At 42.1% G+C, this 26,109-nt stretch overlaps 1 protein-coding gene across 2 annotated transcripts in view; it reads right to left on the reverse strand.

Annotated features, from left to right (window-relative positions):
* The window catches only part of NAV2 (neuron navigator 2), a 149,012-nt gene that overhangs the window by 95,645 nt on the left and 27,258 nt on the right, over window positions 1-26,109 (reverse strand). Inside the window, exons 2-7 of one of the 2 annotated variants that reach the window (XM_072339295.1) lie at window positions 24,529-24,646; window positions 18,269-18,321; window positions 9,288-9,360; window positions 4,475-4,748; window positions 3,450-3,518; window positions 533-690 (exon numbers count right to left, since the gene is read on the reverse strand). In XM_072339295.1, the coding sequence (XP_072195396.1) occupies window positions 533-690; window positions 3,450-3,518; window positions 4,475-4,748; window positions 9,288-9,360; window positions 18,269-18,321; window positions 24,529-24,646 (745 nt within the window). The remainder of the gene's footprint in view (window positions 1-532; window positions 691-3,449; window positions 3,519-4,474; window positions 4,749-9,287; window positions 9,361-18,268; window positions 18,322-24,528; window positions 24,647-26,109) is intronic. The other variant, XM_072339296.1, reaches the window with a different exon arrangement.

Below are 26,109 nucleotides of genomic sequence, written 5' to 3' on the forward strand. Positions count from 1 at the left end.
CTTAGCAAAAATCAACTTAACATTTTCTTTTAATCTCATTTCTGTTTTTTTGAAATACTGTCAGTGCTCTCTTCCTTATTATAGTTCCAAAGAGGCCGATCAAGAATATATGAAATTACTGCAGTGATTCCCATTTTCTTAAATTAGATTGAGTTTGAAATCCAAGCAAGATTTCCACCAGGTAGTAACAGAAGCCAGCTCTAATGGGGGGAATGAGTTCCCCTCCTTTCAAAGCACGCTTTAACTAACTGTATTCTGGGGAAAAGTCAAAGCTGCACACTAGGACCTCAAGGCTGCTAGTATCTAACATGTTTTTACCCAACTTTTAATCATTCTTGTTACAGAACATTGTGTAAATGGGTCATTCACCTTAAAAGTGGGTGAGAAGAGTAAACATCAAGGAAAAGCTCTGCAAGTAGCTGTGTTTGCAAAGAGCCACTTAACCTCACATTTCTCATAGAAAACTCAACTTCCTCTGAATAAAAACACCATTCAGAAAAAAACTAAGGATGCAAAATCTTCAAGCACTTACCTTTTTCATTGCAACATGTGGGTGCTGGAAGAAGAACTCCAGGCTTGGACTTGTCATAGTTGTTAAAGCTCTGGCTGCGGCGATTGTTGGTACTGATAGAACCACGAGTTTTTGTCTCACTGCCTGCAGTGGACACCCTTGTGGTTGGGCCTGGGAGCCTGACAAAAGAATTACAGTAAGATTAGATCCATACACTTTTAAGGTCTTTGTCCTTACGGGAGAACAAATGGAAAAATCATCTGAGATGAAAAATAAATCACAAAGAAGCGACAGTCTGAATTGCTTTATATTAAAAATAAATAAATAAATAAATAAATAAGAAAGAAACAAGATGGTTCATCAGATACTTGAACAGCTTTCCATGCGAGCTTTCAGCTCAGCAAAACTTCAGGATGCAGTTTGAAGTTCCAGTCTAAGCTGACTAATAGCAGATTTGGCAAATAGCAGAGTTGTTTCTAATGGACTCAACAGAGAATACACTAAGCTGCCTCCTCTCAGTAAGGTGATATAATCAGGCCCTCTCTGTATATTTTTTTCTTGTTCCACTAATGGTCACTTGCCATAAATCTTGTGAATCAAAAATAACTGCACAATCTTCAGCACAGTAATAGTACCAGAGTAAATTTAACACTGAATGAGATACTACTGCTCTTAAACCAGGTTGTTGAGCTTATTTTGGAAGTAACACAGGGAAGCACATGACGTGTGTGCTCAGTGATCCGCACAACAAAACATTAACTGGGTTTAATTTGTGCCCATTAAATCACACAAAATTCAAGTCCCCACTCTTAGGGCAACCACATCAGTGAGCAGGTATAAGTTAGCACTTTAAATGGAAAGAGAATGGCAGCAGGTTGTTTCAGGGATGGATTTTCCAGCATTTCCTTAATGTAGCCCGTATCAATGAGATTTAGATGCTTACACAGATAAAAAGGTAGTTGGGATTTCGGAAATAGTAGACAGGAAAGGATACTTGTTTCACATTTTTCAAGCAAAAAGGGAACAGACACAATTTTCTATAAGCCTGACAATTGGGAAAGCCACAGGCATTGCATTTCCAAACAACCTGTGTACTTGAGTTCTTCCAAGTGAATGTTAATGTACACAGCTTGCGGGTCTGCACTGCGTTTTATGTGCTCACAAGAACATACTTCTATGTTCCAAGTAGATGCAACATGGAAAATTGAAAGGCTCACTGGTTTCTCGATATCCATTCTAAAGGGAGTTAGGAGAACATCTTGTTTTAAAAAGCAACACCATCACACTATAGACTAACAGATAGGACCAGCTCATGGCGTATAAAGAAGCACTCAAAGGGTCCTCTTTGTATTTTCTGTAAGGTAGAATCTCCCTAAAACTGTTCTGTATGAAATACAAAAGTCAGTTTCACTTAAACAACATGTGCTGATAGGAGGCAATGAAGAAGTCCCAGTTGTCAAAGGGAGGAGATGCAGCAGACCAAATCCCTGCTGTGTCTATTGGGGGCTGGGGGGAGAGAAGCCAGGAAGAAGACTGGCAGAGCTTCCAAAATTAACTGGCTTCTCAGAGTTTAGTGAAGAAATAGGAAAAAGGAAAAGAAACATGAAGGCAAAAGAACAGAAATGTCAGCAGCAGCATGCACATGCTTTCAAAGCTCAAAATGGGGTAAAACATAAGGGTGCCATTCAAATACAAAGCAAAAAATATCATTTACAAGCTCAAAGCACCACAGACTTGGCACAGCGCATCATGGTTCTGAGGTTTATTTGGCCGAAGCCTTTAGGACAAACCCTCCATTTAGCCAGAAAAGCATCCCCTTCGAACACTGGGGGGTGCTAGGAAGTTGTACTCAGCTGTACAAGGTGCAGCATGGTGCCAAGGATAACACCCTAGAGATGCTCTATTCTGCACACAGACCACACCGAAGGAGCAGCTGTGGGGAAGGGACAGGGCAACCTCATCATGGCTGCCAGGCTCTTCATGAATGCATGGAGGGCAGTTTGTTAAGAGTTTGTTTTGCTGAGTGGAAACCAGCTAGGAACACATGAGATATCTCAGCTTTAGCTTTTCAGAAGGATGAAATGCTGCAGGTGGGGACAAGTGGGGCAGCAAGGCCTGCAGGCTGGCAGGGCCTGTGCCAGGCACCCACATAGGTTTAGCAAACCTGTCATATTTTAAAGGAACTATGGCTGCCTGAACTGTGTGAGCACTCAACAAGTGGCAATTAGTCAGACAGTGGTGTCACTGCCATTAAAAACACACGGAGAACGAAAAACATGAGAGCTAACCACAGCTCTTGGGGAAGGTATCATTTCTCTCACATTTTTCTCGGTAGAAACTGACTGCTTTTAGCACATATTTTTGGTGTTTGGCCAAGACATTTCAGAGCAACATCTGCGAAATCTAAAGCAAAATCTAGGTGCAGGGTGATGTTTCCAGCTTCCTCCTACTAGAGAAAGGGACTGAGCCCAGGCCATAACTGCAACCCAGAAAGAAGCACAGAATGATAGAATGGCTTGGGTGGGAAAGGACCTTAGAGATCATCTGGTTATAACCCCATTGCTATAGCCAGGGACACTCTACTGATGTGCCAGGGCAGCACTAGCCTGTCGCTAACTAGTTTGGTAATGCAGAGCTACATGCAGCTCATACAGATGGGTGCAGGAGGGAGAGAACTCCCAGAACCATGTTTTGTTCTCAGAACCAAAGCTTGTAAGGGTAAGAAAACACAATCATTTCCTTGCAGGCCTAAATGCATTCCACGCTTTGAAAAACAGAAAGAAGTTAAAACTGGCCCAACGCTTCCATGTTTCAGCTGCTGGTAAGATGTCAAGTTACAAGCAAGGAGGCAGACATTTTCAGCATGAACCCTAAGCATGCATCCAGGAATACTGCAAAAGGACTATTCATGCTCTGCAGAAGATGAAGAAATGCCAACCTAGAAGACCTTTTCTGACCAAGAGTGAATCGGATGATTTTGCTTTGAGAGGAGTCCCTGGGAGATGAACTGTACGACAGGAAAGAAAAAGTGGAAGATATCATTTGAGCAACAAGTTTCTTTTTAAAGCCACTGAATTTTGTTACCACTTGCAGGGAGGAGGGAGTTTATGTTCCTTACCTAAGTATAATGTCAGGTCAAAACTGTTTACAACGTGAAATCAATTGGCTTTTATACAAGATAGAGCTTCTCAATTTTTTATTATATACTACTTTTTTCTAAATCTGAGCATTTCCAGTTCATAATATACTACATATATAATGATAATACTATATATATAATGATATTTCACACCTTCAAGTTAAATGTCTTTGAATTTCTTGAAACCCAGCACAAACCATACAATGGACTGGAAATACCAAAGTCATATTTAAATGATCCCATGCTTTGTGCAATGTCTTTTGACACAAAAATACATTCAAATGCATCCTCATTTTATGATGATTATCTCCTGTGCAAGCTTATACGTGCTGTAACCTGAACAAGCTCTGAGTAGCATCTCTCTTGGAGGGCCTCACCTAATCTGTCTATATCCCTGACAAAGCAGCACGTAAGCTAGTGTTCATGTTGGTGAGTTATTTTAACACAAATCAGCCTTAACTTAATTTGTGATGGTCTGAAACAAACAGGCCTTCACCAGTAACTGTGCAAACATGACTTCAGCCTTTCATCCTGCCCACTAAATCCCACTAAAGCGCTCATTCTGTTAATAGGAGTCAGATAAGCAGAGAGCTGCAATTGTAATCACAGCGCTACTGCCTTCCTAAGTGGCTTTTATTTTAACCTGCAAAGAGCTCGGTTAGGACTGAAAACATTTAAAGCACAAAGACTCCCTCTATTCTAAGAGAGCCAGCAAACACCAACAGTGACATCTCAGTGACAGCAGTTTCTTTGGCTTTTGAAGACCTTTGAGAAGAAAAACGAGAAAACAATGAAAAGACCAACTTTAAAGGAAATTTACCCACCTTGACTGCATTTCTGGTTGTGCTTTGAATGGATGCTGTGCAGCTTGCTGGGGCTGTTGGCACTGAGTTTGGAGTGAAGCTGGCACTTGTTGCTGCTGCTGCTGCAGCCCAGCCTGGCCCTGAGATGGAGGCCCTCCGTGCTGGGACACGGAAGGTGCTGGCTGGGACAGATGGTGCTGCGGTGGCTGTTTCTGCGGCTGCTGCTGCTGTTGCTTGTATCGAGACAAACTGAAGAAAAGGCCCAAGATGGCCTTCAGATTCCCATTTCGGATTTCTGTAAGGCAATATACAAAAGTCACTCATCAGCCACCAGCGGTTGTTTCTGACAAAGCAGCAGGATGGCCGCTGTGCCCTTTATAATGCTGCCAGGACTCCAGTGCTCTAGGACATGACATAGTTCTGCAAACCCCATCAGCACTGCTGCTGACTACCAGTGGGCCAAACCTTCACATAAATAACCTATTTTTCCCCTGCAGTGACAGCAATGGATGCTGGTCATGTCTGCTGCTTTTTGCATGCTAGCAGCACTGTGCTTAAGAAGTTAATTCCTTTAAATAATTCCTTTTAACTAACTAAAACCAAACCAACCAACCAACCAAAAAACACCACAACAAATGTATTAACATCGCACCATAAATGATTTCAATAGTCTTATATTTGCAAAAGGAGGTGAAACCAATCAATATACCATGCTGCACTGTATCACTTCTGGAATACCAGGATAATTGTTTCCATAAAGGTCTGATGCAACTTACGTGTTAGAAAACACTAGAATCTCCCTGGTCACTCTTCACCCTTTTCCATGTGGTCCTGGCCATTACCCAAACCCAGAGTATTTCCCTTCCCTCCTCTCTGACTTGATTTCTCCTCCACACAGCCCCATACCTCCACCAGTGCTCTGCCACCACCACACCATTCTCTTGTGTACGTATCAGTCCCAGGGGCTGTGAAAGCCATTCCCTGCCTTCCTTAGTTTTCTTGGCCAAATTAATCTCCCCCTAGGCAGTGGGATCCCAATGAATCCTGCTTGCTTCCCCTGCCCCTATGCAGTGTAGTCCCAAGCCTGACTCCTCCCATTGGCACTGACATGAGGCACTCTGCTTGTCTAATCTGCCTGTGTTTGGCTAGGGATGACGTGGCATGGAAGGAGACAATAAAGCAAAATAGATACAAAAGGCCACAAAGCACAGTGAAAAGGATCTTATCTTCAGTAAAGAACTCGGTTTACTGATGGAACTGTCACAAGAAGGTATCACTTAATCATGGGGCCGGAGCATAACTAAATAGACCCGGCAGCACCGGGAAGCTTAACTGCACAAACATAGGCCAGGAGATAAAAGGAACTCCAACGAGCCTACATGTATAGACTTAGCAAAACTCCACACAACTGGAAACAAGGCCCTGATTTCACTGTGAAGTCAGAGGTGACTAAAACAACAACTTCACCTAAAACCCATGCCTTTCTGCGGCCATGCATCAGAAGATAACACTGCTTTTGGCATGCTCAACATGACAAAAAAGCAATCAGAAGAAAACCAGGTTTAATGAGTCTCAAAAGCAGCAGCCTCTCTCCCTGGTATTTCAAACCAGACTTTTAAAGGCAGCTCTCTTATCTCGATGACTGACTGAGGGAATTCACCTGGCAGCTTGCCCCTGCCCTTTGCACTAAAGGAAAACTTCAGCCCCACTGTGCCCTGCGGTCCAGATCTGCTTCCTGCCTCCCATTTTGAAGAGAATCCATACCAATCTACCCTTTGGAAATTTCCATGCTGTCTCATGTAGATGTTTTTTATGCCCAGAGACAGTGAATGTGAGCACTTTGCATGAGCCACTGATGGCTGGCCACAGAGCAATTCTGCATGCAGTCCCCACCAACCTGTCTTCATTCGCAGATGGTCAGACTAGATGCTCTTGGAGGTCTTTTCTGACCTTGGTGAGTCTACGATTCCAGAAAGGAAATAAAATGGATTTACTGCAGCACTGCTGAGTGCATACACTGAAATCCATTTACCTACAGAAACATTAATTTGATTTCAAAGGCAAAAACCTAAGTTCAGCAGAGGTAGTTCCAAAGTCCAGCATGCTGTTTTCTTTCATTGCTTTATGGCTTCATGATCTGCTCAGCTGATGGTTATCCAGCTAATCTGTTACCCAGAGGAGGTTCAGCCTCTAGGTAGGAATTTGAGTTTCTACTGCATGCTTACGTTCTTCATCATCTTCAAATTATGGGTATTACACACAACGAGTGTTCCAACACATAGTTGTCAACTTCCCTCCATACTAACGCTGCACTTAATGCATATTCTTAAGCGACTCAGGAGAGGTGTCAATGCTTATTTCCATTTGGAAGCAACTACAATCTATTACTTCCCTCTGGATGAGGATAAGCTGGCAGGGTAAGCGCAAGCACTTAGAGTTGACCTAGCAGGTCTTGTCAACTTGTGCAGAAACACTATCTCACATGGTTACAGCACACTTAATGTTAAGTGATCCTGTGCTCCCTGGTTTTGTTTCCCACTTCTTTCTCAGCACAGCTAAAAATGGGCTCTTCAAATTTTCTGGCTAAATTCCAGTCTTTCAACATCACTTCATAACAAGTGATCCTTCTCTCTCCTCTCTTCAGACATCACTCTTTTCCTTCAGTGTTAGCGGTAGAGCCAGTGAATGTTCTCATTCTTATGTTGGCAGCAAACATCACTGGTCTCTTCCCAGCTACAGTACCATTTAATACGTTAATTCCTAGAAAAAGGAAAAGGTGAGAGCATAGAAGGAAGAAAGAAAATCAGCAGAAGCCAAGGGATAACCGGCATCCTGCTGAGTCTGACTTGTGATTTGGCAGGACGGCAATGAACATTAAACACGTTGTCTGCTCCCCAGTGTGAACGCTACGCTACCAGCTTACCACGCTGACAGTTTTCTCATCAACTCATCTTCTAGAAAATGTGAAATATGTAACGTTTTTACCCTACTTACCACACCGAGATTCAAACTGGCTTTTACTATGGACTCAAAGCTGCATTTTGTCTAATCACTTCCTGAGAAGCTTGAGCTGAGATTTCTTTTCTTGACTTGAGAATTCATGCTGGAACAGAACTATTTCAGCACAGAACATAGGCAGTGCTTGAGCTGACCGTGCCACAACTCCTCTTGGGAGGAATAGATTTGTTGTGGGTGTTCTAAAAAGCCAGCTCTTCTACTGGTTGTGATAACAACAGGTTAGAGTAACGTGTACCAAACAGCTGCTCCTTTGCCTTCTATGCTTACAAACCATCACGAACTTTGCAAAATGATATTTAAAATACATGCGTTCAAGTGGCCAGTAGGATCTCACAGACCAGGATAATGTATGGTTGTCATTTAGAGGATAGCAAGGAATTCTTTAAGCTATTTTCCAAATTGCCAAAACGTAACTTTGAGCTAGAATTCTAATAACTGGCTTAAAAAAAAGATTTTATTTTCTTGTATTTTTAAATACATTTTATAAAAAGCATTGACTGTCACTAAGGGAAACCTGGGTTCAGTGAAGACTTGGAACCACAGTCAGAAAGCACACACAGCTCAGATTCATAAAGAAGGCTCAGATTAAGGAAGAAAACATATTCAAGAGAAAATAGCACTAAACTAATCAGAATAATATCAAATCTAAATTAAGTATGAACAGTATTTTCAGCTGCTTGAAAGTCCATTTTGTGAAACGAATGTGCAAGCAGCTATTTGTCAGCACAAAAAGCAATATTACAATGTTCTGATAAGAGCAGAACTAGTATTAAATACATTCCATCACCAACTACCATATATCTACATTCTCACAAGACAAATTAGCTTGCCTACTGACCTGGGTCCAGATGAGATGTGATTCATTATCTTCCTACCAGCTCCCAGTGCTGTGCTATGGACTGGTTACCAAACCAGCCCTTCTGCTGTTGCTGAGCAGCACCCGCAGAGTGTCAAGGCTCTCCTTTCCCAGCCTTAAAGAGGCTGAAGGTTGAGAAGAAGCAGGAAGGGGACACAGCTGACCCCAGGTAACATCATGCTCAGCAACAAAGCACAGGATGGAGGGATGTTAGAGATGCACCCAGGTATCATACACACGCTGAAAGCTGGCTGAACTACCAAACCCACCTGCTTTTGCAGCATACTTAAATGCAAACAGAGGTGAAAGCTGGTGATGTGGATTAGAGAAACGTGTTTGATCTCCTGAGCCACAAGGCACCACACATCACGTACTGATTGATTGATAGGGAAAAATATCACACAAACACAGTCATTTTCTGCTTTTGGAAAACAATGGTGCCCTTTGTATAAGCAAAAGCGATTAACTTGAGGTCAATACCTTTTTCTTTGGGTTAAACACATTTGTTGTGGGTTGTTTTTTTGTTGTTGTTGGTTTGGAAACAAACTTCTAAACATCTCAATCAAAGGAAATTAAATAGTTGAAGAACGATTAAATAACTTCTCTCTCAACAGAGAGAGTCCCAGTCCCCAGGTTTTAAATACACATTCAGTCTATGCTTTAATCAGTGCACCAGCAATAGGAGTTAGATGAGAAACCCTCTGCTTTTTCATAGATGCACACAAAGATGTTAGTGCATTAGAATAATTGTTTTTACATGTCCGTGGAGATGAGATATGCATTTTACTTACCTTTCATACTGAGATTGGGGGGGGGGGGGGGGGGGGGGGAATAAAAAGGAGTTAAAACTTGAAATTATCCGTATTTCATCCTCTGTTCCATGGCACTATGGACTACAATCACAAGCAGCAATTTCAGTTTGTTATTTAAAATGAAGTTTTAAAGTAGGGATTGACTCACCTTCTGCTGACAGCCCCTGTATGTTAATCCCCTTAGCAGCCAGGAAACTCAGGCATGCATCTATGTTTTCAATCTATTCACCAGCAACAACAACAACAACAACAACAAAGAAAAAGGAGACACAAAAGAATATGCACTGTAATAATTGTTTATGTTAATTTCCCGCCACCCTGTATTGCACTCAGTCTTTGTGTCACACAAAAGGTCCTTTGCTCATGCAAACCTAACAGTACGATGTCTCCTAAGTTACTAAGGTCCTACATTGATGGAGCTTTACTGAGCTCTGGACTGTTTGTACGTGAACGAAGCACATCATTTAATGCTCTAACCACAAAAGATGATCACTGTACGTCTCATTAAAGGGGCAAGGAACTTAATGCCAAGATTTTTAACCTACAATAAGTGTCATGAATGTGAAACTGAAAATAAATGCGGAGGCCACATTTGCTTGAGAAGGCAGATTGCCACTTGCTCTTAAGTTGACAGCTGGCAAAAGCTTCCAGCCACAAAAGCAGTCAAATATAAAAACTGTAACTGAAAACCCCAAGTGGAATCCAAAAGATATTTATCCGCTGCATTCTCCACAGGTCAGAAATGACAGACAACCCTGGTTTCTCAATGTGGGTTATGTCCTGCCCTCCAGAAAGATGGTACAGCTAATGGCACTGAATGGCAAGGGATAAAATGGATTTTGATCAGACGATATCTGCACAGTGGTTCCACACCGTAGTGACTATAATTGCTACATACCAACCAGACTATAGCCAACTGATAAAGTGAATACCAGGAAGACTGGAAGAGTTGGGTGCTTTTCCCCTATATCTCAGTATCACCACAGAGATCAAGCTTTACCTTCATAACCAATTAACCCCCAATATGTAATTTTTGTCATGCAAGTATCCTTTTGCCCTGAGACATACAAAGGGATGGGAAAAATCCTTGTTTCTGGGTCAGCTCTTGCCTGCACTTCAAATAAAAGAAGACAAAAATGAGGCTGGCAGTATTTCGGATCTGCACTTTCTGTCCTTCTCTAAGTAATAATAAAATAAATAAGCAAAAAGTACAAGGGAAGCTGTTTCACTTATTGCATATAACAATAAAAACAGTCACATCAGCGCAGGAGGAACTTACTGGTACTACATAACTGGGATTTCAACAGTTCTACCAACGGTGATGTAACAAAGTTGGTAGAAGTCTGGAATATACTTTGGAAATAGGCTGCTAAACCCAGACATACATCAGGCAAGAGATTGCTTGTAATGTTGAGATCTGAAAGTTTATAGCAGGGTGTAGGTCCAAAGGTTCATTTATCCACAGTTCGGCATGTGCCAGCAGTCCAACTGCTTTAGTTTCCTTCCTCCATGCTCAACCACCCTTTCAGGTTTTCAAGGCAACTCTTTTATTGAGGTGACATGGGACTGGCAAGCCAAAGTCCACTTCATTTCAAAAGTAAATGCCACACAAAAACATCCATATTCCCACCCATTTCCACATCCTGTATTTAACGAAACTTCAGCCTTTTCTGCTCCAAGAGCACTTCTAGTCTTCCACAACTCTGTGTAGATTTCTCCTCTTCTAGTGCAGAGAATTACTCAGGTAAATAATAATGATAAGCAAAACCTTTATAAGAAAATAAACTATGGAGATAACTTCCATAAATGTACAGCATTGCATCTATAGAGAATTCACAGCAAAGAAACATAGAACTGAAAGATAAAGACACAGCAATGATTCCATTAGCATCTATGCAGTATTGTCTGTGGTACTGACACGCGTCAGAATGATAGCAATGTCATTAAAGGAGAAAACAGAGCTCAAGAAGGAAAATAAATGTGGGTAAATTCAAGAAAATGAAATGCAGATCACAGGTCTATAGATGAAATGATTAAGATTAAGCTGCAGTGGAAAAGGTGTTCCCAATCCACTTGGCACTCCAGAAGACGAAAAAGGACCCAATGAAGCCATCAAGGGCTCCATCAGGGAGACATCTCTTGCATCCCAGAGCTGCCCAGAATGAAAAACACCATGTTTGGATGCAACATTTGAAAGTAAGGAAGCTGAAATCTGAATCCATCAAGAAACTTATGGTATAAATAGTTTTTTTATGACAAGTAGCCCGAGTGAAGAACCTTTAACTTGGTCTGTCACCTCACCTTAAGCATTAACGCAAAAGGAGGAGGAAAACCAAGAATGGATGTCAGCCCCTGGCTGGCAAAACAGGATTTAAAAGTTACAAGAGACATATATTTACTGATTTCTGAATACTTTATAAAGGATATCCCCTTGTACATCGTTGTTCTCATTGCCAGCAGACGTGCACGCTCCCCATTCACTCCTTGCTTCTAAACATATGACGCTTCAGTATGCACAAATTGAACAACTTCATTCATTTAATTCTCGGTGTGCTATTACTTTCCTGGCCATATGACTCAGTTTTCCCTTTATTTTCAAACGTACCTTACAGTAATTGTGTACTTCTGGCAGTGCTGGCCACAACACCCACAGATGTCTTTGTGCCTGTAATATAATACCATTTTCTACTTCTATTCTTGTCAGTGCTAGAAAGAGAGGGAGCCAGGAAACATGCCCTGGCCTGTATAAACAAAGCAGAGCACACCAGAAACAAACAAACAAACACCCTCATTCTGTAGCATGTAAATGGACGGCCAGTATGGCATTGCTGTACACTGATTGTACTAAAGAGACCTGGATGTGTAAAGTGTCTACACCTAAAGCAGTACACTCAAGTCTGTCAAGTCAAACAGAACAGAGTAAACCCCAAACAGTACTGCCCTTCCGACAGATACAGGTGTTCTTCTGCAACAAAAATAAGAACTAAGCTTCTTGTAGGTTCTTTCACCAAAGAGCCATAGGAACTTTCTCACATCATGATGCAAGACTTCCACTCCCTGCTTTTACAGTGATGGATGTGGGATTTCCATGAATTTACCCAGAAATACCAGTACTTATATCAGATTCAGTACTTTGCATTTAACTTTCACCTCCATGTTATGTATATCAGCTCTCAGAAAATTGACTCACGTGAAATGTCTTAGTTTCTGAAGCTCTTATGCAATACTACAGTAGACTTCACATGAAACACAGAAACAAGGGAAGAGCTTAACATGAGCTGGTGTCAGCAAGCTGTTTCTGAATGCAAATCATATACCTTGTCCATATTTTCAGATTGAGCATATATGCTTAATATTTTTTACATTACAAAGTGTACAAAGAGCCTTAACATCTTACGTTGTTTCCTAAACACAGTTCTTCCCAAAATGGCCTGGAACGGTACATAAAACAGTATATATAAACAATATAGAACAGATTCTCAATCATTACAAGAGGAATCAGAAGACATCAGAAAGAAGGTTGAGGGAACTGGGCTTGTTTAGCCTGGAAAAAGAGAAGGCTCCAAGGAGATCTCATTGTGGCCTTCCAACACTTGAAGGGAGCGTATAAATAGCAGCAGGAATGGCTGTTTATGAGAGGGGATAATGATAGGACAAGGGAGAATGGTTTTAAACTGAAACAGGGGAGGCTTAGCTTGGATATTAGGAGGAAGTTTTTCACACAGAGGGTGATGACGCACTAGAACAGGTTACCCAACAAGGCTGTGGATGCCCCATCCCTGCAGGCACTGAAGGCCAGGCTGGATGTGTGGCTGGGTGACCCTGCACACAGCAGAGGGGTTGAAACTAGATGATCATTGTGGTCCTTTTCAACCCAGGCCATTCTGTGATTCTGTGACACTTGTGCTCCCTCCTGCCTCGCACTAAGATCTGGGACTGTATCTCCTAGAGAAACCCTCCAGCTCATCCTAATTGGGACCAGCTGCCCAGGGGCTGGTGGGTCCTTCCCACCGATATCCCATTACGTTTTGTTGCCATATGACAGATGGCAGCAGAGGAGCAGTCTGACCAATGGCATCTGACACAGAAGTGACTACAAAGCAAAGGTGTGCCATTCAATTCCTCCACGCAGAAAAAATGGCACCCACTAACATTCATCAATGCCTGCTGAGCATTGATGGAGACCAAACAGTGGATGTGAGCACAGTGAGGTGGTGGGCAGTGCATTTCAGCAGTGGTGACAGTGACAGCGGGTCATCTTTACTTCATTTTTACAAGCATGGCATGAAGGCTCTTGTTCATTGCTGGTCAAAATGCATAGCTCATGGAGATGACTGAGGAGCAATGATCTAAGCACCAGAAGAAACCGCCATGCAAACAGCTTTACCTTTTCTATTACAAACATGACAAACTTTCTTGCTAGCTATTAAGCTTCACTTGTATTGCTCTTAAACAGCGGATGCCCGGGTTCCTGTTGAGAAACCAAAGCAACAACTCACAGCTCAAACCAGAACAGAACTATGTAAACAGGAGCAGATAAACTTGGGGTACCCTGATTTTACTCACATTTTGTCAAACAGGAGGAGAATGTTACTTCCACGTATCCTCACACTTGTAAAGCTATTTTTTTCTCTCCTGTGATGGGATAAAACCCTTGTGACCTGTGCCTGTCTCACTGATAGCAATACACAAATGGCTGGCATAATAACACAGCAGCAAGTAAAAAGAAAAAAGAGAAGGAAAGAGCACCACATGAAGTTCCAAGCAGTCAACAGATCCCTCCTCTATAGAGGAAAAAAAACTGTATTTTAGATTCACACACAATTAGAAGAAGCCCAGGAAGGTGAGAGCAAATGCTCCAAGAGGCTAACATTCCTGGCACGCTTGGCCACATATCTCCTCCAGCAGCCCACAGAGTGAGGCTGGTATCTGCTCCAGCTGACCCCAGCCCTTCCAACCAACGTGAGGGTCAGATACCCATCTGTCGCTACAGCAACATGCAGCTTATAAACATGTGCTGACCATAAGGCAAAGCTTACTGATTAAAGCTGGGGAAGACCGAACAGCAGGCACCAAAATTCCCCGTATTGCATTTCTCAGGTCAACGCTGGACAAATCTTACTTGAAAATATCCAGCTATATTTAACCACTGCAATGCCTGTCCAAAAACCCCACAGCAGGAATTTGCAGAGGGGGAAAAAATGCTTGTGATGCTTCTGATCCTTCCCACAGATCCTCAGCCCAGAATGGGGGGCAGGCTGAGGAGGGATGTGAACACATTAGTTTTAGCAAATGAATTAAAACTTCCTGTACTGCTCACTATAGAAGCAGGGCTCTGCCAGGCTGACTCCTATTCTTTGGCTTTGGGTATCCAGAACAGCTCATTTTCAGCATATAAGTAATCAGTCAAATGCTACAATAGCAGTTCCCTCAGAAAGCGAACAAACTGAAAACAAGGGCTTTCATCTTGACTTCCACAAGGTCCTTATCCTTGCAGTACAAGACTTCACATTGGCAAGTAGAAAAATGGAGCTGTGTTGTTTTACTAGCACAGCTTGATGCCTGCATCAGAAACGAATGGTTCCTGAAAAAAAACAAAAAACCTCTGGTCTAGACGCACACATCAAAAGAAACCCTTCCTCTTTGTTACTTGATAACATAGATACTTGTATAAACACAAAGTGATCACTCCTAAAAATAAAGAAACCCAACCACAAACCAAGATGGAAACCACAGTTACTTCCTTCTCTGCTTATGAGGGGGAAGTGTGGGGTCGGTTTAGCCCATATGCATACTTCTTTTTCTTCCAACTCTTGCCTTGGGTGTCCCACAACTTCCCCAGGCTTGGCACCAACAGATGAGGGTCTCATTCCCCCACCTACTGATCCCCCCACTCTTCTCCCTCCAGCACTGACAGCTTTGCTACTGCTCCACTCCTTCAGCAGCAAGGGTAACATACTATCACTTCACCAACTTTCACACTTAACATTTTATCTAGAGCAACGAAAAAATCTCTAACAAAATGACACCGATCCTTGAAAAAACAACTTTTTTTTCCCCCCTCATCAGTCTTTTCTCAACTGCTTTTTCTTAAACATACACTGCTATATATCTCTTTCTACTGCCACTGTTTCTTATTTTTACATGCAAGATGGAAAACACTCTGCTCCACCTCTCCTATATGATAAATTGCTGCTACTTGCTTTATCTCTCCTTCCAGCCCCATCCTTGGCTAAGAGTCAGCTGTCGCCTGTGTCTGCCAACGCGACACTTCACTTCCAAGCACTTCCTCTCTGCTTTATCTCCAAGTCCATGTTCTAATATTTAACTTTCTTTACCCAGTTCCCTCCCCACTCACTTCTGTTGCAGCTGATGCCAATCTTTTTTCCTTCACCTTGTTCATCCCAGATCTTCCTTCATTCAAAGCATCTTCTCCTTTGCTTTCTTCTGATATCATCTCATCTTCACTCTTACTCTATACGTTATGATTTGATTGTATAGACCAGATAACACAACCACCCCTCTCTCTCCCCCTCTTTTATTTCAGTGCTATACAAAAAAGATGCAAGATGTCAAATGCTGTGCTCAAATACCATTCCAAGATGAGAGGCAAAGAAATTGTTATAAGAATAACCATCTCTGTTCACACACAATATCAGCAGAAAGTCTTACTTGCGCTTATTGATCTCAGCCTTTTATCAGAGGACGATAGGAGAGGAAACCAGCTTTGTTTTACTCTCCTTCACCCAGCTCTCAAGAGCCATGCCAACGTTTTCTTATACACCTCATTCCAAAAACCAGAATACAATTGTGCTGGTAATCTCCAGTATTTCTTGGCCTGAGAACCTATGCTCTGTACTACTACATCCTCTACTAACCACAAAGTTTCCGCATGTCAGATGGAACCAATCATCACAATTACAAGCTTTTGTTTAGAAAAGCATCTGCAGTACAAAAAATATGGAGGTTTGGGAGGAAAAACAAAACAAAACAAAAAAACCCAGTTCTAATGTAGAGGAAATACATAAAATTTTCTCTAAGAGGTTATATATTAAAAAACAACAACAACAACAACACCCTCACTCTTATCTGGCCAGAAAGTGGACAGAGATACTTGCAAGCATAGAGAAACCCAGAGGAGATGAGAATAGGGTCTGGGTTCTCACCCAGGTGACTTCCACGGAGCCAGCTGTGTCCTTGTCATTTCTGGAATTAGGCTGACAGGCGTTGATGGCCCCAGATGGTTCTGCAGAACCAAGCCTAATTTGATGAGGCTTAGTAGCACTGACTTTGAGCTTGACAGGTCCAAGCTGTATCCAGTATTCAGCGTGGGCAAACCCACATGATGGAAGACACGGAGTCACTTCAGCTTTACAAGCAGATGTATCTTCACTGCTCAGCTCCCAAGCCCCAGTGAGCCCACCAGCAAAGCTCCATTTACGTTCCTTTATTTATTCACCTCTTTATTTAATCTACTCATCTGTGATGTCCAGCTTACAGACATTACGAAGCAGGAAAGATTTTGAGAAGGATTCATTTGAAAGAGTGAGACTAAACATCACCCAGCCCAACTCTGAGTGTCGGACCAACAAGACAGCTGTGTGCTTCCATCCCTCCATATGAGAAGTTTCAGACACAAATACCAGCTCACACACCGAGGGCTGGATGCTCAGCCAGGTGAGCTATACCAAGAGGTAACTACATTTAAATGGGAAGGATGAAGATTGCCATATCTAATAAGCAATGCAACACATTCATTTTCACTGGAATGGAAAAGAGTTGTCTCTTTGAACATTGCAAGCAACTGCATTAAGGACAGCCTCCATGAAAATGCTTGTGTTCTTAGAATAGCAGAATGGAACTTAGAATGGTGCTTCTATGGCCAAGGCTGACTTTTGGAAGCAACAGGAGATAAAGCCAAACATTGTGCCTTCATAGAGTAAGGACCTGAAGTGACTTTTGGCTACAGTATTAAGGAATCTGAGATAAACTCCAGTCCTCAACGAAATTCAGTTCTTATGATGCATTTGTGGAGCATTAAATGATAGTAATTGTGAAAATCTCCTCCATTATTTGTCCCATAGACAGCTCCTGTGGCTACAGCAAGAATAGCAAACAATCTCTTCAAAGCAGTAAAAGCAGCAGCGATAAATCTTTCAGATGACTTTCTCCTTAAGGAGTGCCTGCCATGTGGATTTGAGTGAAACTGATAACTTACAAGGGAAAAAAAAACAAAGCCCAAAGAAAAATAGCAGAACTCGGTGTTGTTCCTGTCTTCAGATGACAAACTCCCACCAAATCTTTAATGCATTTTGCTGAGCTTATGGGCTGAGAGGTGGGGACAGTTGAGAAAGGGGCCATAAAAAACAGCTTCACATGCATAAGTAAGACTGAAGAAGCCCGAAATGAGAATTACAAAACAAAAGGGGGATTTTAGGATATTAATTGTAAAATGAGGATTTTTCTTGAGATATAGAAGAAAAGAACCATCTTTAAAAGGACAAATTTTAAGCCCTCCTCTCCTAAGACACAGTTTAAAAGTCAGTTTCTTACTGCTTACTTTCTCACTGCTCCTGTTTGTAAGCTCAGCTTCACCAGTATTCACAGCAGATCTGCTCTTGTGGTACCATCTTTCACTTGCTTTTAAGTATTATGTACAAGCAAGAGACAAAACGACTCCATTTAAAACATACCAATCAGAAACAAGTCACATAAAACAATTGCAACTAGAATTTTTGTTCCTTTAAGTACATTCTGCTCAATTACTCTATTTATTTCCAAAGGATACAGGAACATAGTCCAGTCTAAAATAAATACTTTTGCTTATAAAACACTTCTGTCTATACAGAAGGATAACATTTTAGCTTTCTGTGTTCCTCTTTAACTATGTGGCATTTCAAAGATACAAAATAAAACAGCAGTAAATGTGACATGATAAGGCCCAATTTCATTTCTATGGAGCGCAAGGGGGAAAGACCTGCAGTGTTTCTATTCTTCAGATCATACCTGGGCTCTCGGTACTGTGAAAAACCTGCTAACATGGGTATTAAAATCTGAGATACTGAAGTCATGCAAAAACACGCAATGCACAGCCACACACGTGCCAACAACACGCCACGTTACACTTACCATCTGAGATCTGTTCTTTGGGCAGCCATTGATGTCTTCAATCTTTTCATTTGCTGGAAAGCAGAAACGAAGAATAAGGCAAAAACTCTACCAAGGACGTGATACCAATTGTTTACAGAGCATGTGCTGCTAGCTAAATAAAAGGCCTTCAGGTTGCCATTGTCCAATCAAAGTGAATGTGTGAAGACTGAGACTATCAGGAAAGCAGCTGAAGTTTTCTTGTGGGTCGTGCCTCCAGAGACAGCTGGAGCCAGAAAACAACTGGTCTGGCTACCTCCTGTGCTCTGACGAGCTGCTCCTTTCAACTACAGAAAGACTTAATCTCAGAAACTGAATCACTGCTGGGTGGAAAAGTGTGTACTTTCTGTTTGGGTGCCAACTGATACGCTTTGTAAAGGGAATATAGGTTTTAAAACCAGATGGGAAAATGATGAACAAATCTAGTTTGCTTTTTTAAGCTCAAACTACACGACTTCTTTTCAGTCTTCTTTTTTTTATCCATTACTCACCTGTAACGTAACTTGCAGAGAGATACAGTTAAGTCTCAAGAGGAAGAAAGAAGCTGTTTCACCTTACAGCATCAGTTTGCTCAGTTCCACATTTGCACCCTGAAATGACTTTTATATGGCAAACAGAACAACCATTGATACGGCAAGCCCCGCTTCCTACAATTTTTCCACCATGCTACATCATAGAATCATAGAATCGCCAAGGTTGGAAAAGACTTCCAATGCAATCCACTCCTATTATCCACCTACCACCCCTCATTCCCCACTAAACCACATCCCTTAGTACACCTAAACATTTCTTGAACTCCTCCAGGGATGCTGACTCCAGAATCTCCTTGTTTCAGAGGAGAAATGTTTCATAATACCCAACCTGAACCTCCCCTGGCAACAACTTTAGGCCATTTCCTCTAGCCTGATCACAAATGTTGGCTTTCCTGCCACATCTGATAGATTGAACAGAGCTGCCTCCCATCACTTTGTTTACTACACTGTCTACCTAACACACTCTCAGGACATCAAACAGAACGCCATCAAATTTCACATCATTCTTCAGCTAGAGATATCACTGTTGGCACAGTATTCCAATAGCAGTCATTAAAGAAAAACAGGGAACAAAGAACAAACAAAGCGACTTTGCTCTTACAGTAATATGTTAAGAATTGACGCTAACCTGAACAAATTGCAGATATGCCTATTGTGCTGATCCCCAAAGTAGGCTATCAGCCTCCACATGTAATGAGAATGTGCTTGTTTCTAGAACTGAGATCTCAGATTCGGACATATGGGAACAGAAACATTCATTTTGGATCCCATTTACAAACCCCATGCCTCCAATTCTCACACGTACTGCCTCTTGGTTTGATGCCATGCATGATCCTTATCAACTGCAGTTGTAATTACTACGAAAAATAAAAATAGGAAAGTTTGACAAGATCATATTCATATAAATTTGTACTGTTCATAATTATTACTTGAGAATAACGAAGGTTTATATGAGTTTTTTCTTCTCTTTGGTTAGAGAGATATCCCTGATAACCCTTGCCAGTTTCCTTATCTTTTTCAATGAATAGCAGCTTCTCTCCTATTTCTCTAGAACTTCCAATATTGTATATGATAAATTTAAAAACAATGTTAGTAAATCACAGAGCTTATTATCTGTCTCCTTTTAACCTTCTGTATGCAAAATATGCAGACTCATCTATGCGAGTCTTCTTTCCAAGATTCTGCCACAAGACAGCATTTGAATTTTTCCTATTTCTTTGAACAAATACTTGCTCCACACTTTGTAGGTATTGCTACACAATCACAGGCTAGGAGTACGTGCTTGGTTCTAGAGCTGAACCAAAGGTCAACCCCACCTATAAGCAAACAGATACACTGTTCAGCAGCACAGGAGCATTACTGGCAAATGAAGGTGTCAAGGGTTTTTGTCAGAAAAAAAAACAACAACATCTACATTCCACATATATTATTGCTTTAGGATGTTACCAGTTTATCCCCATCACTTTTCACAGTGCAGAAAAAGCTTACTGTTTTCACTTAGAAATGATTCACTTCGTGTACCTTTCGCTACATGATGCAATGAGCCATCCCTGTACTCTTGCAATCAACTAATACGTAGTTTCTCCTCTGCTTCATCCATTTCATTGCTATCAGCTTCCTTCATTTTATTGCACTCGTCATTTTCTTTAAGTAACTGCTTTTGCTTCCTCTCAAAACCTGCTCTAAATCAAAGCGACTTCCTCATCTGTGAACTTGCAGGTTGTTGTGCACCCGTTGACAGCTTTCCATCCATTCTGCATTTCATATGTGAACTATGTTCCTTTTATGCTGAGAGCCTTCCCTCCACGGGTGACCCAGCAGGTGACCAGAAATAGCTGGTGCAATACAGGTGCAAGCGCTATGAAAAGCAGTGTAATACAGCAACCAGCAAGGCTGGCAGTGGGGTAAGCTGGCAGCTGGCCTGAACTCCGACTCCAGCCTCTTTGTTTATATAAAGTGGGGCAAAAAGTCAGAGATTCATATAAGGCTGGATTCATACAAGGCATCAAAGCGGCTCGCGGGCATATTTGGCATTTTGCAGGAATCTGTCTAATTCATCAGAAAACCACTTTGATGCTTCCATTCCTTGGCAGGAAGCTAGAGTCCATCTCCGAGCCTCCCACGTAGCTCCAGGGAACACTGCTGGCAGAGAGTAGGAGGTTATTTGCCTTTCTTGCAGAGAAGGTCGGAGAGATAGCAGTGAATGAGGCTCCCTAAATAGCACAGCGTGGTGTGCTCGTGGGCAGTTCACAGCATAAGTCACCGGGGGATCTTGGAGGAGCATCAAACTTCACAGCTGCAAAAGCACAGTTAGCTGGCTGAGATCGATGGGCAGCTCTCACAGCTCCTGTTGCTCACTGCCATGAGCAAACAGCATATCAGCTAGCATCAGCTGGAAGTCACAGGCAATCACAAAGGCCTGAAACTGTATCTCAGCCTTCAGCAAGGTGTAAATTCATAACCACAGGCAGGTAAAATATTGGTGGATTTGTCCCAAACTGAATGCAAGCCTGCAGAACACCCCCAGTGCCTCTTTTTCTTTCCCTCATGTTTCCTTCTCTGGGCATTTCCTTCCAGCAGTATTTATGGCATGTTTGATTAAAAGGAGCTCCAGACTGGTGTTCTCTGCTATATCTGTGCAGGCGCTATGAAAGCTGGTCTACAACGAGCCCCAGGTCTGCCCCAATAACCAAAAGCTGTGCATCCTCACCAACACTCTGTATGGGCATTGCTTTGGCAAGGTTTAACGTGACTGAGAGCCATACAAAATGGCTGTCAGGACCACCAGGCCATTTACACCACGACTGTGAAAACATGTGCTACCAGAACACAAGGAATACGCCTTGTTCCCAGTACCAGACTGCAGGCTTCGCAATATCCCCCACCTCTTCCTTGGCACACAGCTTTCACAAAACCAGAGCAATCCAATTATGTCAATACAGTGAAATGGGTTCAGCTGCCTTTAAGTATTTTCAGACTTTTCCAATTTATACACAGATTGAGGGTTGTGTTAAGCCAGAAGAAACCAGCTGTAGTCTATAATAAACAGAGTAATGAGTGACACTGGGCTTTCACTAACAGGGTCTGAATCAAAGCATGGAAAATAATTGGTTTGATGCATTTTTTACAATAGGCACATTATGAAACTACAAGCCAGCATCCTACGAAAAAGAAGCAAAAAGGAATCTGTGCCATTAAACATAGCAAAGAATTGTTTAAATTCATTGGCCAGTCAGCTGCCACGCTCCCATTTACGTAAGTGCAGAGATGCATTGCTGGTGCACATTTCCCTTCTCACTGCGACTACTTTTAGTTAGATGATTTAGTACTTAACAGTAACTCCACGCCTGCATTCCTCTTTGTAGAGGCACAGCTTTTCTATCCGATCTGACTTGGATCGTGTCTAATCAGTTAAAATATCCCATGTTTCATACGTATCAGCAGGAAAAAATCCTACCAGTCTGGGTTAGTTTTAGCACATCCTTACTATCAGTTTTGGAACTGACACTTCAAGGTTCAACATCTGCAGCGTAAATCTCAGATGAGAGCACAAGAAAAAGCCTCCTTAATATTGGAACCCGAATCAATTCTGATGACTTTGGGTAACCTCCACACACTCCACTCAAGATGGCAAAAAGGAGTGAGCATCTCCATGGATGGTTTTACAGAGAAAAGGGCAGAGCACAACAGTGAAAACTATCTCCTATATGGAAGCTTTCCTACTACATAGCCTTGTTTGTTAGAAAAAACACTGCATTTTGCAAGTTACAGTTAAAGCTGCTTCCATGTGTGAAAGCTGTCACCATCTGTGACAATAAGATGCAGTGTCTATGTCCAGACACATCAAGATACAAACGACTTTTTCTTCACTACTAGTCCTTTTAAATAGGAACTTTCCTTCACATGCAAAGCATCCTCTGAAAATGAAAACCTTCACCTGCCACAGAGTCGTGTTTAATCCTAAACGTGAGCCACAAGGCGGTGCTCTGAATGGTTTAAACATGTAAAGGTGAATCAGATTTACTGATCATTTTAGACGTTGTAATCTGCGTGTTTGTTTTCACAAACGAAACAGTTATATTCCTCAATATTTGGCACAACCATTTTGATGGTGGCATTCCTATGCATCTTCTCAGGCAAGTAGACTCTTTATCAGTGTTAGCACAGCATGGCTAGTTATGGATGAAGGGAATGAACACCTAACTGCCGCTGAGTTCCCAACCATTTTCCCTGTTAAGCAGACATAAGGAAATAGATACAGAGAGGAGCATTGTTCTGAGTGAATGCCTTTCAACACACAGTCAATGGCTGGCCTGGTTTTGTACATCTGCAGACGCCTCGAGAATGCTGCACAGACATACTGCTGCTCCGCATCATATAGAAATGAAACCTTTTCGTTGCTGTATTCCAGTATAGCTCTAGTGGAGCAATTGGAACGATGCCTCACGATTTCATCACCAAACAGTGCTTACAGATTTATACCTTAAATCAGGGAACTAGCTTGTTTACAGCTCCTCAAATACACATAAATATGCATGCGCTGATGTCTTGTTACTTCACTGCTGTCTTCTTCATTTGCATCTCAAATCTGTCAGTTTGCTTCTAACAATGGCCGTCCTAATTCCCATTAGCAGGCTTTCTAATTCTGTCAATCTCCATTGGCCCATGCATGTGTTTTGTGGCATCCCAAATACCAGATGGATGACTCTCTGAAGGAACTAATGAAGGATGCGGGCCCAAGGGAAGCAGAATATGTAGCTTTACATGGGGCCGTGTAGAAAATTGTTTCAGACCTCCATTATCTACTAATATTAGTGCAAACCAAGAGAAGTAAAGGCTTTGCAGAACTGAGCTCCTATCTGAGATACGTCCTATCGATAAATGATCTTCCTCATCAGAAAAATCATTATATTTTGTTCTTCCTCCACATAAAACCAGTACTCCTTCCCATTTCCTAGCTGTATATATGGATGATCTAAACTCAGCTGGAAGCAGAAGGTTCAACACAGCAGGCAACTATTGGTGTCAGCACGGCTAATTTTGTATTTTAGGAGCATCCTGAAAATTGTATCTACCCAGCCAGCTACAAGCCACATTAGCCCCATGGTTAACTAACTAAACATGAGAATGGGAGAGATGGGGCCGAGATCTCATGACCACTGCAGCCCACTCTCCAAGCACCCAGACACAGTGCACCCAAATGTCCATAAGGGATGTGCCTTAGCTCTGTTGGGGTGCACGATTAGGTGGAAGGATCTCAGAGTGCAGCTCGTGCTGTATTACAGGATGCCTGCTTCTTAATACCACCTCAGCATTAAAGTTTGGGCTGGGGTTTGTCTGGCAACAGCATCTCTGAATTAGGCTCAGACTAGCAACAAAGAAGTGTCAGAAATAGGGGCAGTGAAGTCTAACATCATCCTGGCAGAGATAAAACCAAACCTCGTCAGCTGCTTTTTAGCTGCACGTATTGATATTGCTGTGTCAGAAGATTTTATCAGCAGCGTCAAAGATTTCTCTACTATCCTTTAGGACAAGGCTGTATCAAATTAATTAGAAACGTCTCTGAAAACAAATTATCCACATAATTCCAGGCAGTTCAATGGATCTTCCCCCCAGCCCCAGGCTGTGTTTACACAGAAGATAAGGCAGCCTATTTCTAAGTTAGCTGGTACAAAAAGAGAGCTGGTACAAAGAGAGAAAGTCACTCACCTACAACCTGGATGATTTCAGCTAGTAAGACTCCATCAGTCACATCTTGCTGCAGATCCTTTATCAACCTCTTGTGGCCGGATTTTGCCAGATAGTGATTAGCCCAATCCGTGTAAATCTATTAAGAGGGAAACAAGCAAACAAAAGAAATCTGTTGGTCATAAAATCAACCTTAAAGAAAAAAACAACAAAACAACACAGTTCTTTGTGTCCCTCCCAGTCTGAGAGGCTGGTTTGAAAGAGCTGCTTTTTGGCCGTTTGAAACAAGTCAACGCCATTAAAATTCAAGACATTGTGCAAATCAAGTATTCAGCTTACTATAGCAGGGCTTTTCCTATTCAGCACTCTGACATCAAAGCTCACATCAGGCTACAGTAAACTTCTAAACCTGTCACAGCCTGCATGGACCATCACACTGCGAGCTGTGCTCCACACTGGAAGGTTAAGCTGAAACAACAGCTTTGGTGCTCCTTCTTTGTACCTGTTATAGACAAGTATCCAAGATTCTCCTCCAGGAGCCACTTGTGGTACACATCAGGCACAAAGCATTTCCATTGTAAGGTAACTCTGCTGCTGTGTTACCTATCAGTTTCAGTAAGCTCCATCTCGCAGGTCAAACAGGCCTACTGAATTGATTGCAATCTCTCATGCAAACTTGGAGCTGTTGGGCTTTCTTTTAAAACGTATTATCTGAAAACTCTGCAAACATAGCAGTCAAGTCAAAACCTCTTTAATTCTCATTAAGAGCTGCTCACTACACGCTAGCAAGGCCTGGCCAAGGTCACCAGGAAGCTCATAAAACCTTTCCAGGGTAGGTTATCTAAAAGGAGGAGGAAAAACACTCAAGCAGGAATTCCGCTTAAGAACTAAGTCCTGTTGCTAAGCGTAGGACGCAACTGAAGACTTGTTCATACAAACTATATTCCAAAGAACTAAAGAAACCCACTACATATCAGGATTGTACCTTTCAATACAAAGACATTACAGTTCCAGAGCTGAGGAGATGTGGCACTGAGGGATGTGCTCAGTGGGCATGGCAGGGTGGGCTTGGGTTGGACTTGGGGATCTTAGAGGTCTTTCCCAACCTTTATGATGATATTTTCCACTGTTCATTCCCTAGTTCCACCTTCAGGTCAGCGGAGCATGCATGCCCTGTGCCATCAGTGCGTGGATCTGAAAAGCAAACCTCACTGGGATGTCTCATTGGAACCATGTGAATGAAATCCAAGCTGAATGCACCTGAGGGACTTCTGACTGCAAGAACCACAAGCAAACAAGCCCTGCACACAACCCAGCCATTGTGTTCCCTACCTCCTTCTACAAGAAAACATTTTCTATAACAGGAAAAAGATTGAGAAAAACAAAACATGCACTTTTCCCCCAGCTCCCCGGGCTGCCTCTTCCTAAACACTGAAGCAACCACGTGGATGCAATGCTACCAATGCCTACTGCAGCAGCTTTCCATGGCCACTGCTCATTTGTACAGCAGATATTAAGCTAACCATGGAAACTTTCCAGGATGTTTTCAAAACCTGTTTGTTGTTCAGGCTTTGTAATGCACTACATAAATGTGATTCCTCG

Source organism: Excalfactoria chinensis, chromosome 5, assembly GCF_039878825.1.
Source record: "Excalfactoria chinensis isolate bCotChi1 chromosome 5, bCotChi1.hap2, whole genome shotgun sequence".
Lineage (NCBI taxonomy): Eukaryota > Metazoa > Chordata > Aves > Galliformes > Phasianidae > Excalfactoria > Excalfactoria chinensis.